At 39.2% G+C, this 18651-nt stretch overlaps 1 protein-coding gene across 1 annotated transcript in view; it reads right to left on the reverse strand.

Annotated features, from left to right (window-relative positions):
* Positions 1-14715, reverse strand: part of LOC132390909 (progesterone receptor-like) — a 293767-nt gene extending 279052 nt beyond the window's left edge. Inside the window, exon 1 of the mRNA XM_059963444.1 lies at positions 13739-14715. Within this exon, the coding sequence (XP_059819427.1) occupies positions 13739-14715 (977 nt within the window). The remainder of the gene's footprint in view (positions 1-13738) is intronic.
* Positions 14716-18651: the final 3936 nt, after the last annotated feature.

An 18651-nucleotide genomic window follows, 5' to 3' on the forward strand; every position in this document is an offset into this window, starting at 1 on the left:
GGCGCTTCAATTACTGGGGCCAGCTTTAATAGTAATTAGATATTACCTCGTAGGCCAAAGGTTATTCCACCGCGGGCCGGATTTGGCCCGCGGTCCTTGAGTTTGACATATATGCTCTAGCCTGTCCAATCCCTTAATAATCTTATATGTTTCAATCAGATCCCCTCTCATCCTTCTAAATTCCAGTGTATACAAGCCCAGTAGCTCCAGTCTTTCAACATACGACAGCCCCACCATCCCAGGAATTAACCTTGTGAACCTACGCTGCACTCCCTTAATAGCAAGAATATCCTTTCTCAAATTTGGAGACCAAAATTGCGCACAATACTCCAGGTGTGGTTTCACCATGGCCCTGTACAACTGCAGAAGGACCTCTTTGCTCCTATACTCAACTGCCCTTGTTATGAAGGCCAACATGCCATTAGCTTTCTTCACTGCCTGCTGTACCTGCATGCTTACTTTCAGTGACTGATGATCTAGACCTAGATCACCTAGATCTCGTTGTACTTCCCCTTTTCCTAACTTGACGCCATTCAGATAGTAATAAACCACTAATTTATTTTCCCACTCTCCTCTTTCAGATGAAGGTTCTTTGACATGAAATGTTATTTCCATTACTCTTTCTACCCAGGTAGCCTGAACATTTCTAGGTTTTTTATTTTTATTCCTCTAGAAGGTGGTGACTGTAGTGTGAAATCAAGTGTTGCACTACCTTTCCTGCACTACTCTATAAAGTTATATTGTAGGTTCTCCTAAACACGGGGAGAAGTTTGTGATACATTAGGGTGCGAGCTTATATCAATCAAAGCAGTGTGTGAACTGAACAGAATATGAGGTGCTGATAGGATGGCTTGGTAGGAGAATGTTATTATCATTGATGTTTACAGTTCTGTCTCTAACCATGACCAGAGTAATTGATGCTTCAATGATGAGCAATATTGCATCTATCCTGGTTGTAGGGATACAGTGTCAGTCATCACTGTACGCCTGGAAGTGTATTCAGTTTGTGGAAGAGTGAAGCTTGCAGCACTGAGGATGCAGTGTTATTAAGCTATGACAGGAAGATATTGTCAGGAGTGATGGAATGTGGCAGTTTGAGCTACTTGTGGCTCTGGTGATGTACTTGTTGGGAAATGGATTTGAAAATGCATTGATTGAAGTTAACCATTCATGAAAGGTCATAACAATTTGCTGCAGCACAACATTTAGGTTCTTGGGACTGTACCTCTGGACTATCATCTCCTTATTACCATTAGAACACATCTTATGCTTGAGAACGGATACAGGACATCTATCCTCTAAAACTTCTGGTGTAGCACCATTACACACAGTTTACCAGTTCAGGTATAAACCATTTGCCCAACCATACACACCTGGCTATTCAAGAATACAGGCTGCTGACAACGTTGGTCCCCAGCAGATCCACTCAGTCAGTATGCAACTGGCATAATCACAGTTTCATATTAATTTGTTATTCCCAAATTCAAAATTGTTAAACTTGGTCTGATTATTTCCTAATTCCTCATTTATATTCATTTTTCTCAAACTTTAGTACATTTCACATTTTGGTCAATGATGTTACATAAATGTACTTTCCTCTCATCCATTTATTTGGATAATCATTTCTCTCTAAAATTTCTACATAAATCTGCCTCTTTCTCCTTTATTTTAAACTAACTTCTTTTATTGCACTCTTCCATTACTTTGAGATATATCTGCACTTGATCTGCAGCTAACTTTTCATATAATGGTATTGGATGACATTTCCTTGTCTTTTTGACCTTTTATATTTCTGCCTTTCAACCAACTTCTTTCCATATCTTCTTGTAATCCTTTTTATGCAGGTCATTTATTATCAAGTGCTTTCATGTTTTAATAAGTCAATGTGTAAAAAAACACTTGTGAGAATTTTATCACCTTGCTGAAAACCCTTTTAACCAATTAAAATTTTAGGGCATAAAGAATCTTTCATTACATTCTAACAGCATTCATATTTTGAAAATATTCATGGTTCCATTTTAATTTTGTATTGGAAAACTAATTTCAACCATTTATTTATAATTACAACCTTGTATCTTACCCTAAATCCTTAACTTTTGCAACTATTACATCTATTACAAAGGTTTATGTCTTCTCTATAACAGGCTTTATTCAACAACTTCTGATTTCCTTTGTTCGTGTTCTCTCTCTTTGTAACTTATTAATTGTCAGTGAAGATTTCCACAACAGTCCTGGGCTCACCTTAACTGAGGTTCTCCCTTTAGATTCATAGAATTACATAGCATGGAAATGTAGCCTTGACGACCAAGATACCACTATACTACTCATAATTGCCTACATTTTGCCCATATCCTTTTACAAAATTCTTGTCCAAATGTTTTTTAAACATTGCTATTTTATCTGCCTCTACTATCTTCTCTGGCAGTCCTGTATACCTACCCTCCATGTGAAAAATATGCCCCTTAAATCTCCTTTCAATCTTGCCCCTGTCAGTTTACTCAGTCAGTGAAATGGAGTAGTTTATGTCCTTATTTCTTAAGTATGATGAAGCCAACTTTGGTGGTTTTGAATGGAACTGAACTTCAGAAGTTGTGTACAATACACAAGAGGTATTTTGCCTATTTATGTTGTCCAGGTGTGTAATGGTTCCTGCTGTTGCACAGGGCTCCTAAAATCATTATTAATCAGATGGGAATTATGACAGCTGCTGACTCTAATACAAACTTGTTTTGACAGCATCAGTAACTTCGGAGCATAGAAGAATGAGAGGGAACTTGATAGAGGTCTACAAGATTATGAGAGGCATAGATAGGGTGGGTAGTCAGTACCTGTTTCTCAGGGCACCAATAGCAAACACCAGAGGGCATATGTACAAAATTAAGAGAGGGAAGTTTAGGGGAGACATCAGGGGTAAGTTTTTTACACAGAGGGTTGTGAGTGCCTGGAATGACTTGCCAGGGATGGTGGTGGAGGCTAAAACATTAGGGGTATTTAAGAGCCTCCTGGACAGGCACATGGATGAAAGAAAAATGGAGGGTTATGAGGTAGTGTGGGTTTAGTACTTTTTTTTAAGGATTATATGGGTTGGCACAACATGGAGGGCTGAAGGGCCTGTACTGTGCTGTAATGTTCTATGGTTCTATGCTAACCTTTTCATAGCCATGGTACTGCAGCAATCTCACACCACCAGCTCCCATCCTCCTGTTTAAAAAGCACTATACTGTATATGCAGTCAAACATATGCTGAAAAATATTACCATGGGTGAATGTTTTAATAAGGATTATGTTGGGAAATATTTTTAAGAATAAACAAAAAAAGACTGAAGTGTAGAAACATTGAAAATCTTAACCAAGTTTTCTTCTTGATTTTGGGTCATTGGCCTGTGAAAGGTACTTGCTCCTGTCAGGAATGTTGATGAGATTTTAGTTTGCACTTCCTGAAGCCTTGTTGCCACTCTGTTTTGTGAACTGGCTGTCATAGTGGACCTTACAGCTTTTTGGAAACCGTGCAGCTGTAAAGGCATTGCTTGGTTGCGATGCATATGTAGGGCGACCACAAGGTGGTATCAAGCCAAGCACCTTTCACATATTTCTCAGGCAACCAAGTTGTTTTATCACAAACAAGAAAAAATCTGCAGATGTTGGGTCAAACGTATGCTGAAAAGTATTACCATGAGTGAATGTTTCAATAAGAGTTATGTTGGGAAGTATTTTTAAGAATAATCTAAAAAAAAACTGAAGTTATTTTTTATTTTTTATATAACCAAGCAACACGCAAAATATTGGAGGAACTCAGCAGGCCAGGTAGCATCTATGGAAAAGAGTAAACAGTTGATATTTCTGGTCAGGACCCTTCAGCACCAAATTATCTTGATTGATTGAAGGTCTGTTGATTGGGTACTGCAGCCTAGCACCTAAATACCATAAAATTAGAATTCTTATTTACAGCTTTCATAAAACTTAATTGACCCCCTCCCCCAGAGAAACAAAATGTTTGCTCACTAATTACTTCATGCACTTTACTTAGCTGATTATTACAAAACTGACAGAAAAAACTTGTGTGCATTAAATTTACACTTAAAAGAGTAGGTTTTACATACATAAACAGTATCTCAATTATTAACATAAAGGCTGTTGAGTATATATTGGTAAGGAGGTGGGATTAAACATTCTGTGCTTTCCGCCCACTTCCATTTGTCAATAAGTACACACCTATAATATAAATGGGAACAAAGATTTTCTTTGGGAGATTGAGTCGGAGATGGGTTCAGCTACCTACTGCCTCTGGATAGTGTCAGCAGTGTACAGTACAGAATATAAATGGCTAGATGTATATATTCCACATGGCTAAAAACAAATCTATGAGGAATTGTATTAAAGAATGTTACATTTTGAAAAGAACTGAGTCATTAAGAACATGGAGCTTACATAGAGAAGGAAAAACATAGAAAATACAAAGACAAAAATGGGCTCTTCATGTAAGTGACAACATCTAGCAACAGATTGGCTATCAATTATAAAACTGGATACTGACCAACTATGTCTTTCATCGCTTGTTATGCTTTGTGTTTCTCTATTTTCCTTATTAGCAATGCTATTTTTACAATACATTGTGTAGAACACATAAATACATTATACTGTATACATAAAACACAAAACATGTGCTATTATAGAACCGACAGCATGAATTTGTAATTGTGGCTTTGTGCATGTACGGTGGATTCTAGTTAATTGGGACACATCAGGACCAGTACATTTTGACCCAATCAAGTGGCTGCCCCAATTACCTGAAGTTTTATGTAAGTAGCTAAAAAAGTATAAAAAAGACAAACTACCATTTAACTGAGTAACAAATTACGTATTTAAATAAAATACAGAAAAATTAGAACACTACCAAACCTAACACAGTACTATAAAACTGTGTATTCGTCCCTCATAGTTATCAATCAGTGCAGACACCTAGTGCAGATTGCAGACTGCTTTCAAGCAATGCTTTTGATGATTGCATCCACCAAATATTTATTTGAACATTCAAGATGATTGTCAAAACTTTCAAATTCTTCACAGTTCCTATCTTGCTAAAGTACTGAAATCATTTCAATTTCACTCCTGGCTGTTTCTGGCATCTCCAAGCCCAAATACTTGAAACCACAGTGAGCAAAACTGTCCTGAGTTGTCTTACTGTTTATTACTTACCAACTATCAGTGACAAGAATCACTGGTTTTTGAGCACAAACATGCAGACGATGCTATTTAAAAACTGTTTACTTCAAGCACGGTGTTGCGTCTGATGGCCACTGACGTAAGTTAGAAAATATTCAGCAATAATCCCAATTAAGCAGCATACAATCATAACTATTTTTGTCCAAAGTAAGGGACTGCCCCAATTAACCAGCAATGTATTTCTTAAACTCATTTCCATATAGTCTTGCTGATTAATAAACTGGAAAGGGAAAAGAAGTTGTTCAGAAATTAGATATAGTGACTTTTAGATTTTCTGTATCTCTCCTAGAGATCTTGTTGTGGGAGATAGGGTGAGGAGGGAAACTTATATTACCACTACTGGCAGGAGGATCCTACAAGGCCACCATGAAGGAGTGGGCAGTGTAGAGATGGTCTGTACCCATAAGCAGCATTTTATGAACTTTTATGACAGTCTCTTAAGAGTAAAGCAAGCGAAAGGTATGCTTGAATTCCAAACTCAATGTATTTCAGTAGTCCTTTCTTTCCTCTCATCATTCACAGTGACTAAAACTACTAGATCACTTCTCTTACTCTCATTAAAGCAAAGCATTTTTATTCTCCTGCTCCCATCACAGTAGCCAGCAGCACGGGTTTGCTCTCACCTGCTGGTGTCTGCACTGTTACCTGCTTCTCTCGCGCACAAGAGACAGGGAGCTAGGCCACCTGACTCCTCCAGCTTGTCCTCTCATCACAAGCATCATCTCCTCTTCTGTGCCCGTTCTCCACAGCCTTCAAATACCTAATTTTTCAAATATGCATCTACTGTAAATACTTCTAATAATCTAACCTCCACAACCCTGTGAGATAGAGAATTCCAGGAAATCACTACCTTGTACAAGAAGAAACTTCCACACTCCACAGACTTAGATGACCAGCCCTTTATCTTGAAACCAGACCTCCATGTTCAGGATTGTGCCATAAGCACAAAATAGCTCAACCATTGCTTCACTCTCCATATATGGCTGTTCACTTAAGACTTTCCCATTCTGAAAGTATCTTGCTTTTCACTCCAATTTCCCGCATCACACTTCGATTCTCAAATAAATGCATATACTCTTGCATAAACTATAATCTTTCTTCAAGAAAAAAAGAGAAATACACAATCAATGAAGAAGAAAGCACAGGGAAAAAACAACCTGACCTATGGGGCCTGGAACAGGAGGTAAGAGAAAGCAATATGTTCATCAAACTTGACGAAATGAGATAAAATGCTTAATGGTCATGTTACTGGACTGCCGACCAGTATTCTGGGAAATTAGTCAGGAGCATGAGTTTAAATCCCACTACGGCTGGTGGGGAACCTAGATACAAGTAATCAAATATATCTGGAATTTAATAAAAGAAAAAAAGTTTCTAGTCAATGAACTGTCATTAAAACCCATCTTGTTCTCCACTTCGCTTCAACCTTTCAAGGAAGGAACTTGGCCATCTTTACCCAAGCTTACATGTTATCACAGCCCCAGTAATGCTGAGGGACAATAAAGGATGGGAAAGAATTGGCAAATTTGCCAGTGACACTCCTATCCTTTCAATGAACAAAAAAGGTCAAAAGGAAGCATTTTTATAACCAATTTATATAGCTGTACTGAGAGCTTTGTCAGATGGATGTGACGCCAAGCCAAATAAGGCAATATTATGGCAGAACTGGGGCTTAGGACCAAGATGATTGAAGACATGTTCAAATGTAGCTAGCAGTAACTTCAGTACTTGCAGCCCTTCATAAACTTTTAGAAAATCCTTACTTTACAATGTCATAACAGCAAGCTGCACTATGCTATCATCAGTCTCTACAACATCAACCTTGCTAAGTCATATCAATGTTCTATCTGGAGGAGACAGGGCTTTCCGGTTGGGCAGGATGATAGCTGAGAGCATGCAGAATGATGAGGTCATGACAACTGCCAACAAACCCAGCACCGTCTTTTATCATCTTTTTGGGTCTTCTGCACATAGTTTACCATTTATGAAATTGAAGCCTTTTTAATTTCCTACAGCTGGTGAGACCTCTTCTGATATGATGATGATGGCTAGTGCCACAAATGCACTTCTCTCTCAACCTGATCGTTGTTATTGATTACCAATGTACCATTTGATCTAGTAGGGAGATGGCTTGTGATATGTTTGAGCCCTGGGTTATTCCCTGCAAGGCACCTGTGATAAGATGGTTATGGACTCCTCTAACTTTGAGAACTATCTGGTTCTGTAGCAACAACCTCTGCCATTCAGCAATATCATCTGACTGGTTAAGTTCTTCTGTAGGCAGCAAACATCACCTATTGCTCCGATTGGTTGATGTTGCTGCTCCTTTTCCTCATGTTGCTTTGTTCATCCAAAAGTACAAAACAATATCAGATCCCATGATAACCAATGAATGTTTAATTAGGGTAAACAGATCAGGCAAAACAAATCAAAAGGGGCAAGTTCACAATGACATTAGAAATTCTTTCCCCAGTGAAACAAAGATCACAGTGACCTGAGTAGATAAGGCGAGTTATACTTTCAGTTCAGCTGACAACATTAGTCATCTGTAAATTAATCCCATGGCTTTTACTTAGCATATGTGCTGCTCATAAGACAAAACCCATGTTCACTCAGTTGAAGTGACTGTTCTTCGAATTTAATAAGACATTCTCTGCTTATGACAAGGATTTTCTAATTTGAGCTGAAAACATTTCCAAAGTTAAAGTGGGAGTTGACTGTCTATTTTATTTTCAGATCTTAGCTGTTTACATCTGCCAACAAACACAGCACAGTCTTTCATCATCTTTTTGGGCCTACTGCACATAGTTTACCATTTATGATACTGAAACCACATTTCAAATTTGCTACTGTTCAGTAAAGACAAGTGAGTCAATTATTATATTTTAGTTAGCAATGCAGCATGGAGAAGGCCCTTCTGGTCCTTCAGTTTACACCACCCCAGCAACCCCACCACCCCAATTAAGCCTAATTTAATCAAGGGACGACTTGCAATGACCAATTAGCCTACCCAATACATTTTTGGACTGTGGGAGGAAACCAAAGCACCTGGGGAAAACCCATGTATTCCACAGGGAGGATGTACAGATACTCTTTACGGAATGGCGCCGGAAATGAACTCTGAACTCCAGAATGTCCTGAGCTGTAATAGTGTCATGCTAACCACTATACTACCATAGCGCCCAACACAATACATTATGCCATTTCCAAGCTGTGCTGTGTTTAACATAGCTATTGTCTTAAATGCATTATGTCTAATTATTTTGAATAGCGATGTTCATTATGAATCTATATACATTTAGCTGCTCTGTGAAATAAATGAGATCCACAGGCTATGGTGTGCATTTTAATATGATAATTATTAAGTCAAACAGAAGCAAAAATTAAATAAACTAAAAAGGTAAACACAAGAGATTCTGCAGATGCTGCAAATCTTGAGCAACACACACAATAAGGGGTCTCTCCACTGTTCTTCCCCCACCATAGATACTGCTTGACTTGCTGAATTACCCCAGTATTTTGTGTGCATGCTTAAAATAAGGGCCTGCTTCAAAGCTGTCTTCCTATGACTATATAATTCCAGATTATTTTAGAACATATTGTATTTTATTTATAATATTTTCAGATGGAAAAGAAAGAAGTGGTTAATGGTCCACCCTCAACATATTTCAAGTTGTTATATCCATAGCCATTTGAAAAGCCTGTCATTTCTAATGTATGAACTCCCTATTGTATATTTTAAAGCCTAGATGATATTTTAACTAGCAGAGTGTATTGTCAGTTATAATTTGCAATACAACTAAAGATGATGCATGAAGTCTCCATAAATGTTTCTTAGTTGCTGCAGAAAAGTACTGCCCCTTGAATGTTCAAGAATTCATTTCAGTTTATTATATAAACCAAACAAGACAAAATCACAATGAAAGCTGGTAAAAAGCATTTGTAGAATTTAGGCAAATAAAGTTAGGTATTTTCATCAGATGTCAAGAAATGAAAGATATGACTGACAAGGATTGTCACAGCAGGCAAAATGTTGCAGAAGGTACATTACCACTGGCCGCCTTAGGCTGACCATTTGCAAACAATTTGTAATGCCCAATTGCACTGAGCACTCCTTGTAGCATTAAGGGATCTGCTGCCAATAAGGGCAGAGTATCCTTAAATTAATCACTCTTCAATCAACCACTTTCTCTGAAGTAATCTACCTGAATGTTTTCTTGTTAAATACTGGGGAAACCTGCAACAATGAACCTTACTGAAAGCTGGCTGGCATCCAGAGTTGGCAGTTCAATAATGTCACTTCAGTTAATCATGATCTCTTGGATATATCCAGGTTGTGCTACAAGCAAGAGCAGAAATTTGATCCAAACACAAGAATGCAGAAAGACCCTTTGGCCTATGTCCTTATTCAATATTCTGCTCTTGTTGAGCAGTATCAAAAATCTTGCTCATTATGCATTTTCCATTTACATGGATGGTCTGCAGCCAAATCTAACGTATCCACAAATTAAAATTGTAATCTATGCAACTTCATGATTGCTTGATCAAATCCAAAAATAGTTAGTCAGCTGTATGTAATATTATCAAACTAATAAATATATATTTGCATATTTAAATGTCTACACAATAGAAACATTCCATTAATCAGTACTCTCTGCATTAACTTACAACAGCCCCCTAATGCTGGTATTTGTTGAGAACTATGTCCCACACAGATCCCTCCCCTGAAGTCTACACAACAATCTCACCTCAGTGCCATATACGTGTTAATTTCCTTAAGGGGCAAAGGCATAATGTGAATCTCCTAAACAGAGACTGTAGTTACAGAATTGTGTTGTACTGCCCACTTTCTCCCCCATATACATCGATGGTGTAAGAGGTGATTTGGCATCTACATGATCTCAAAATATTTCTCTCGTACAGTCCAATGACATTATGCCTACTTGAGAGAGAAAAAAAACAAAGAACTGCAGCAACAGCTTTCCATAAGAAGCTGTGGAAGATTTTACTGAGTTGAGCATTCTGTGTAATCTCCTGAAGAGTTGGAAAGGGTTGAAATTTACACTGAAATCAAGAGGCATTCAGTACGAAGAAAAGAACTTCCTTAATTTTGGAACTCAGTACCAGCATCTGACAAGTGTCAAGTGGATACAAAAATCTTCAAAGTGTGCTAAATTTCACTCTATTTCTGAAGTACATAAATCTTGAAGTACTTACGATGGCTGACCCAGTTTTAATTTTTTGCACTTTTAAAATGTTATTTATTTTATTTCAATCTTATTAATGTGAAAAGATGAGTATCTCACTCTACACCACTTAAATAGCAAGGTGTAGCCACAGCACTAAATAATAAGTTTAAACCATCAACTTCAGAAGAGTGCTCACAAGTGCAATACAGTCATATTTCAAATCCCCACATCAGTCAGCCAAGGACGCCAAGTTATTACACATTTATATTCAGGAGATAGATATGTTTCGTCGTGCTAAGGGGATCAAGGGAATAAAGCAGGAACAGGATGCTGAGGAGAATAATCAATCATGTTGAATGGTAGAGTTGACCTGAAGGTTCAAACTCCTGCTGTCATGACAGGCCTTAACTAGTGATAACTTTCATAAGCGGATACACCTCAATTATGACTGTAATTCATTTCACTTTTATCACCAAAGACAACCATAACTCCAATAAATAAAAGTGGTCTCAAAATGAAGTACACATTGTAGGTTCTGGTGTTAGGAACAATTTAATTCGTGCACCTAACTTCCCTACCGTTTTTATAAAAAAGTGGTTGTAGTCCCTCTCAATGAGATTACTCATGCAGACACATGAATCATATCTTTTCTGTTATGTAAGGCATAATTCATGAGTGTATTCACATGAATTAGTTATGCACAATAGTACAATGGCAATTATCGGTAATTATTAATTATTTAATTTAAAGAACAATTCAATTTAGAAGCAGAAGAAATGAGCACATTGCAAAAGATATTGGTAGTGATACAAGTGACATACAGCCTACAGCACGAAGCACGGAATGAGGTGAGAAAGACTGATGAATGTCTTGAACTCAGAAAGAAAAGAGCAACAGCTCTGATGCTTAATACTTTTCATATCAGAGGTCAAAGAGAGCGACCTGGTATTCATTTTAGCTGATCATATTGAGAAGTTATTTTCCTCCTTTAACACAAAAGTAGTTTTGATAGCTTGCAATGTCTAACTTCAAACTATGTGTTGTTATCACAATAGTATCTGCTGTGGATACATTGATTACTTTGGAAGTGAAAGCAATATGAATATTCGTCATAATGCTTCTCTCTCCTGCTTTAGTGGTTTTGAGGTTTAAAGCTATGATACAATGATAACCAAAACATTGGTTGTAGTCAAGTCAGGAGTTCCTTCAAAATCTCAGAAAATGATATATTTGAGCAGTGGCATGAGCCCCTAATATTGTGTTAGCTGGACCCAGAAACCAGTACTCCTTTAATTTAGAAAGTATTAAATGTGAGGGCTTATTAATGTGAACAACAAGCATAGAGTAAATGCAGGATAAAACCACAGTAAACACACAGGAACTGTGAACTGCACAATTAAATTTATTTCACCGGGAATATATCTCGGAGTCTGTCATCTTATCATACAGAAAGTAAAGTATCTACATCTTGAAGACTAACAGGTCAAATATGACATGCCAAAAATTAAATGGGGATGGCAAACAGCAGTTTTGTGATCCTGAGTATTTTAAAGAGAAAATATTAACAACTGATTGTAGAGCATAATGATTGAGCTGACTGGTTAGACACCATAGTACCTTTCAGCTTCCCCACAGAGGTTTCTGTGCTGCCTGTCCTTGCCACAGTGGATATCGCACAGGTATATCTTTAATAACACTGGGTTTCAGTCACTACTTTAATAGAGCAAAGAGCAAAACAAGATTCCTCAATGAATGCCTGGCAGTTTTAGGGCATCAAAAGGTGAATGTGACAGAACTTTTGCCTTGAATAGTTCTGCATTACAACTGATTGTTCTTACCTTCACAAAATATTTAAGCTAAGTAAGTATTGTTTCTCTATCACATCCAGGTAGGTGGCTCCATTCTTGTGAAGTTGTTGCCCTCTGTGTTCTCTCTCTCTCTCTCTCTCCCCCCCCCCCCTTCTCTCCACCTCCCCCCCCTCCACTTCATCCATTGCAGCCTGTGGAGCTGGCTGTTCTTTCCCTGCTTGTAATTAAGTACTGCAGCATTGATCAATGTAGTCCTATTTCACATAATTTTTCATTTATTAATGATCACACATCAATACTGAACTCAGTTTGAGGTGCTACCAGTGGTACTAAATTGTACACTGCTTGCTCAAATGAAACCTTTAAACAAATTCTAATTTAAATTAATTTGACCTTTTTTCAATTGTTCTAAAATATACACACTCATAAAAAGTAGGCAGCTGTGTAAAGCACAGAAGATTAAATTTATTGTTTCTCTCTCTGAGTACTTTATTTACATTTACTTTCCAATAAATCCTGAAAAGAGGAAAATCAAGCATTGCAATCATTATAAAATTTGGAATTGCTTTTTTATTCAGCAGCAGTATTTATTTTCCAAAACATCAGCCTCAAAAGATAAAATAAATGAACTTATTAAATATCCTTATTTAGTTCTCTATAAACTACATTTTCTACTTGTTATACAGCATGCCTGAGCCAAAGTCTTCAGTCACAACTCTGGCTTAACGATTTCAAGACCTACCCTAACTAATGAGCTATAAACATGGGATAGAACGCCATTCTCTTCTTCTATCTGAAGTGCAGTGTATAAAAGAGAATGAAATTGAGCCTAGTTGTCGATGTGGAAAAAATCACTGATGGAAAAATACATAGCATGTCTGGATAGGGACCGCACTTTTGGATACATTCACAGACTCATACTTAGTGGGGAGCGCATTGTTAAATATATTGATGAATTTTATACAGCAATATTAATCACTTGGTTTCACTTGTTTTAAGGAATTTCATTAATATTAAGCCTGGTTGGACTGAACGTTCAGACTATATGAAGGACAACAGAACCAAGTAAATTGTTAAAATTAAAATGGTAACTGTGATTCGTTCAGGATTCATATTTTGTAATGAAGTCGGTGTTAACAGCTGTCTACAAAATAAATAGCAGTATGTCAATAACGAATGGAGCAAAGATAATTAGTTGGGCCAACAGGTGGAAAAGACGCGCACTTTAAGAATAGTTCGATTGTACAAACTATTTTGAAAGTATTTTACAATGTGCAAAATATATATCAGGTCTTTAGCTATCGACTTGGGACAGTCTCGATACTTCGCCGATATAAATTTTGGGAGAAATAAGTAACTTTCCTGAACAGATCCCTTTGAAATGTGTTTCACTTTTGCTAAAAGGACAACAGGAGCGCGCTGACAGCTTCAAGTTTCCAACGGGTGTGTGTGTGGGGGGAGGAGCAGATTAAGCTCGTATATGTGAAAACGGTGTAGTAATTAAACTAAGTTACTCACCTGATCAAACCAGGGTACTGAGTGTAGTTTTGCGAATAATTGTCTGCTATAGTTTTGGTTCCACCTTGATAACCCAGGTATGTAATTGGTTGGTACCAAGTCACGGGAGCTGAAGAAGTAGACGGCATGGTGTCATCTTGACCCAAGAAGCTGCAACTGAGTCCTGTGTCGTGGTGCGAGAACCCATAGGAATCTATAGGTTCAGTCTTAAACATTACAGCGTCTTCAAGAGGTTCGCCTCTCATGATGGGTCTTTGCTGCTGTGGGGAAATGGAATAGTCGCTATATGGAGAATAACCAGGCGGCATGTAACCAAACGTGTTGTTGGCTTCCTGGTTCATGTTCATTGGCGGCTGTGATTCAGATTGCATGTTCCTTTCCCCCTTCGAATTGGGGGAGCTGCCACTGTCAGCATAGCCGTACGAGCTGGAAATGTCCGGGATGTACGGAGCGTGGTCGCAGTCGTCCGTTGTAAGAAGTTGATGAGTGCGAGCTGCGAAATAGATCGAATTGAGGGGCAGGAAGGGGAAACGTAAAATATTCACGGGCGACATTCGCCCTCGGGGGCTCGAATGACAGCCGTCATCTCTCTCGAGGTAGATTTCTGATTTCATTGACTGCAGAGTGGCGTGGACATCAACCTGGCCTATCAAACTTGCGTTTTCACCGGGACACTCTTTGGGCAGTTTGAGATCTGCAGGGACATTCCTGTCTGCGTTGATGAGCGACCAGCAATTCACCGGGTTGGGTTGTTTCCCTGCTCCAATCCCTTCAGAAGTATTTTCACTCAAGCCTAAATCGCAGTTGGTCCAAGCAGATGGTTCTGCCGTCCCACTAAGATTGGATGCTGACGATAAGACCATGCCCTCGAGATGTTTGTGAGACACAACGCTTTTCTCCGAGTCACTCTCAACTTTCCGATCCAAAGCAGTTGTCAGCTCAGCCTGAGGAAGGAGGTTATCCATATAAAGTCCCATTGAGTCGGAAACCGCCTTCAGCAGATCAGTTGTGGACCCACCTCTGGAGCTAGTTTCAGAAGAGTAAGGTGGAACCTTGTGATCTGTTTCCCTCTCATCCATATCTTTCATGTCCGTTTGGTCTACTCCGCAAGCCACAGTGTAGAGGAGGCAGCTTGTTTGCGTCCGCTGTCTGCCCGCTCCGCTGGTTCTCAAAACGGAACTCCTCCAGCCGCGACTCTGCAACTTTCCCCAGACATGAACTCCATCCCACGCATCTGCTCACCTCACTGTCAAAGGCATCAGGGCAGGTCTTAGTACAAACTTTCATCATTTATCCAACTGCATAACTTTTCACTGCCGAGCTCGTTATAATTAAAGCTGCCAGTTTTTGAAAATCCAGTACAAAACCAAACGCTGCTAGCGGAATCAATTTAATAAGATTGAATGACTTCAGCGTTTAATTTAAATATAAACGGTGAAGTCTAAGCATCTTTAGGGTTAACTCGGATTTATATTTTTTAAGCTTCGGTAATTTGGGAAGCTGCTGCCGAGGTTTTACGGCAAACCTCGAAACCCCAAATGAAACCATGAGCTTTGGTGCTGTCTAATTGTTGCAGATGCTGATTTGATTACAGAACTGAACAAACTCCGGTGTGGTTCGAGTTTGGTTGTAATCGTCGGCTACATGCATGCAATGTCAGTTAGATCTCCCCGTTTTATAACTAATGTTTCTTATTCAATGTTATTCATTCGTTTCGCTATCGACAACAATTCCTTACCTGAACGCTTAAAAGCGCGATCGTGGTGGGATCGGTGTCTTGTTTTCTGCCTCCTTCCCCTCCGTCTCGGTTCTCCGTCTATCACGAATGAGTGAAGATGTGAGACTTTACGTATTGTACAACGATCATTACACGTCACACAGAAAGTTTACTCCTGAAAATATTGACATACAAGGTGGAAACGTCCGGAGTCATTTCATCCCCCTCTTTGCTTGCCTATGAAATACGTCGTCGCCCGATTTCCTGCGAAGATCTCGGTACAGGTCACCAATAGCTGCCCTCCCCCCTCCCTCCCTCCCTCCCTCCCTCCCTCAATGTCCGGCGGTCGCAGATTTGTTTGGGTTGAGTTAAGGAGCAAGTGCCACAAACTACACACGCCTTTCCAGATGTTCTCTTTTTGAATACCGCTTAAAGTTAAATTCAAAACCGCACTTCAGTATTTTGCAACGAAACCAAATAACACACTTCTTGGACTCATCGCTCGACGGAAGATGCCCTGCAGCAATTTAAAAGAGAAAAAAAATATGGATTGCACAATTCAGAGCAGTCATTTAAAAAAATGCTGTGTGTAAATAGGAGTTTTTGTCCAAGTATCGGAAAGTTGTTTGAAAGTATGGTAACCGTGGCTCACTAATGTTCTTATTATGCGCGTGGATTGGGAGAGTGTGTAGGGTGCTGGAAAGTCGACAGTGGTTGATGTATAAAAACCGGTCGGTAGTTAACAGGAACTAGAGGACGGACGCGATATCTTGTTGAAAGCTAACGTCCTGATCGCATTCAAGATCTACAAATGTGACGTGCGAGACACCCACGGGGTACACGTAGACAGTCTGCCAATCTAGATGTTGCCACAGCATTCGTTCGAGACAATGCGTTTGACAAAGTCACGGTCAAAATTTAGTGCACAATTCCAGTCTTTCCCTCTCTCTCTCCTCTTTTTCAAAGGTCGCTCACAAAGCTGGAGGTGATGTCCACGCTCTACTCTGTCACACCACCTAACCAAAAGTCCCCGTGGACCGACTGAGAAGGGGTGATTGGTGAACTTAACGCGGAGTATCCCTGACTCTCACAATGAGTGGGAACAGTCGTTCTGTACGTCTCACCCCGACTCCGAGACTTTATGGTGACTTGTTGTGGATAGTTCTGTGACCGGAGTTTCTCTCGTGAATCCTCTTGTTCTGGGGATTTATTTGATCCATTTATTACATGTGAGGAAATGTTAATACAGGCCTGGGGCTTTAACGGCGGGCGCAATTCCGACCATATCGCCGATTGGGAGAACCACTCGACGTTAGTGGAAGGCTCCAGAACCCTATTGGCTGTGCATTGCCGTAAGCCAGAGGGAGCCACCTGTTACAACAGGGACCATGAAAACTCCAGTCACAACAGCGCGTCCACATTCCGCCAAAGTCGAACTTAATCAGACAAAATCAGAACATGCAATTTAGGCAGCTATTTAAATTTTAATGTGGATTTGTGTTTGGATGTAAAATGCAGTGAAACAAGTCAAGTATTAGTGAGGATAAGTCTAAACATGTTCACGAGCAGGCACATGCTCGCAGAGCCAATGGCACCCGAGCTACAGGGCGCTGCTGTACCTATCCGTGTTAGCCTCTGTGGAATTGGGAGCGCTTGTAAAGTTTTGGAAAATGAATAAAATAGCACCTAGCGCATTCTGAACCATTTCTCCCGCCCCTCGCACACACAAGTACGTCGCATTGTCATTGAAATGATGTAGTACGGGATATAAAATTTCTAATTGTATCTGTCTGCTAGATACAGTATTATGACTTTATCGCATATAACTCGCGAGTAAAAGCCACATGAATTTACATTTTACAGAAACAAACGATCGATCCGAATTATTTGGTCTTTCATTTAGTGTCATGCCACAGTCTCCTCATTAACTGAACCACGAAGAGCGTTTATTATCGTGTATGCTACCACATTTTATGAGATCACTTGGTTTCGTTTTTCAATCATACAACATACTTCAAGCCAGTGACTGCGTCCAGTGGCCACTTGGGTTGTCTGTTTATTAAAGCTCAAAACATGATGAGCATTAAGAAAAATCTCTGGATGCCGAAGTCTGAAATAAAATCAAGGAATCCTTCAAACATTTACCAAATAAAGCCTCCTCTCTGCCGATGGAAACAATGTCAATGTTTCCGTTTTTATGGGAAACTTGAGAAATTAAGCATGGTTTAAGTTGGCTGAGGATGTTGGAGAGATTGAAGATATGTATGTAATAGGGTGCAGACCAAAGTTATCCAAGTTACGTATAACACGTGCTTTGGGAACTGTTTAAGAAATCAAAGGCACCATATGAAATTGTATATATATTATACTTGAAGGCAGATAGGGAAAAATAACATGCTGGAATCAGATGTTGAACACAGTAGCTACTGGAAATCTGAAACAAAAGTAAATGCCTTAAATATTCAGAAGATTATTCTGTGGAGAGGGGAAAAACTTGAGTTATTGCAAAGCTGAATGGTCAGTTCTAATGCAGACAGATCTAACACAGACAGCCAAAGCTAGTTATCCAAAATTTGAATTCATTATTGACATCCTAGAGCTGCAATGTGCCTGAACAGAAAATGGAGTGCTCTGCCAAGAGTTGACATTGACCATTTCTTCCTAATGCATTTGCAACTATTATTTATTGCACAGGGTTAATATTTTATCTAAAATGAAAATGGAAGATAAAGAAGTTGCAGAAAGGGCATATCATTGGAGGCAAATGACAGAGAGGTCATAGTAGGACCAAGATGTTGAATTAATGTCACTGCTCGCTGGATGCTTAGGATGGCCTCTGTGCATTAAAAGGAGGTGCTTTAGCTGGGCACCATTGAAAGCTTTGTGTGTCACCAGGTTGACCTCTATCTGCAATCTACATGAGACATTCTTTTGTTCTCCTCATCCCTCCCCTTTTCTGCAAATTGTTTCTGTTACATTTTAGCTTCAGATGAACTATGAACCCTATGCAATAAATAATAATTGCAAATACTCCAGGAAGAAATGGTCAATGAGATACACATAAATCCTTTTGCTGGTTATAATCATTAGCCGGATGCTGAACACCATATTCATCTGGGCCTTCCATAGCCTGCCCTGAAACAAAGTCAATAATGCAGTTACCTAGAATTCTACTTCTGCTACTTTAGTCTTATTT

Source organism: Hypanus sabinus, chromosome 3, assembly GCF_030144855.1.
Source record: "Hypanus sabinus isolate sHypSab1 chromosome 3, sHypSab1.hap1, whole genome shotgun sequence".
Classification (NCBI taxonomy): Eukaryota; Metazoa; Chordata; class Chondrichthyes; order Myliobatiformes; family Dasyatidae; genus Hypanus; species Hypanus sabinus.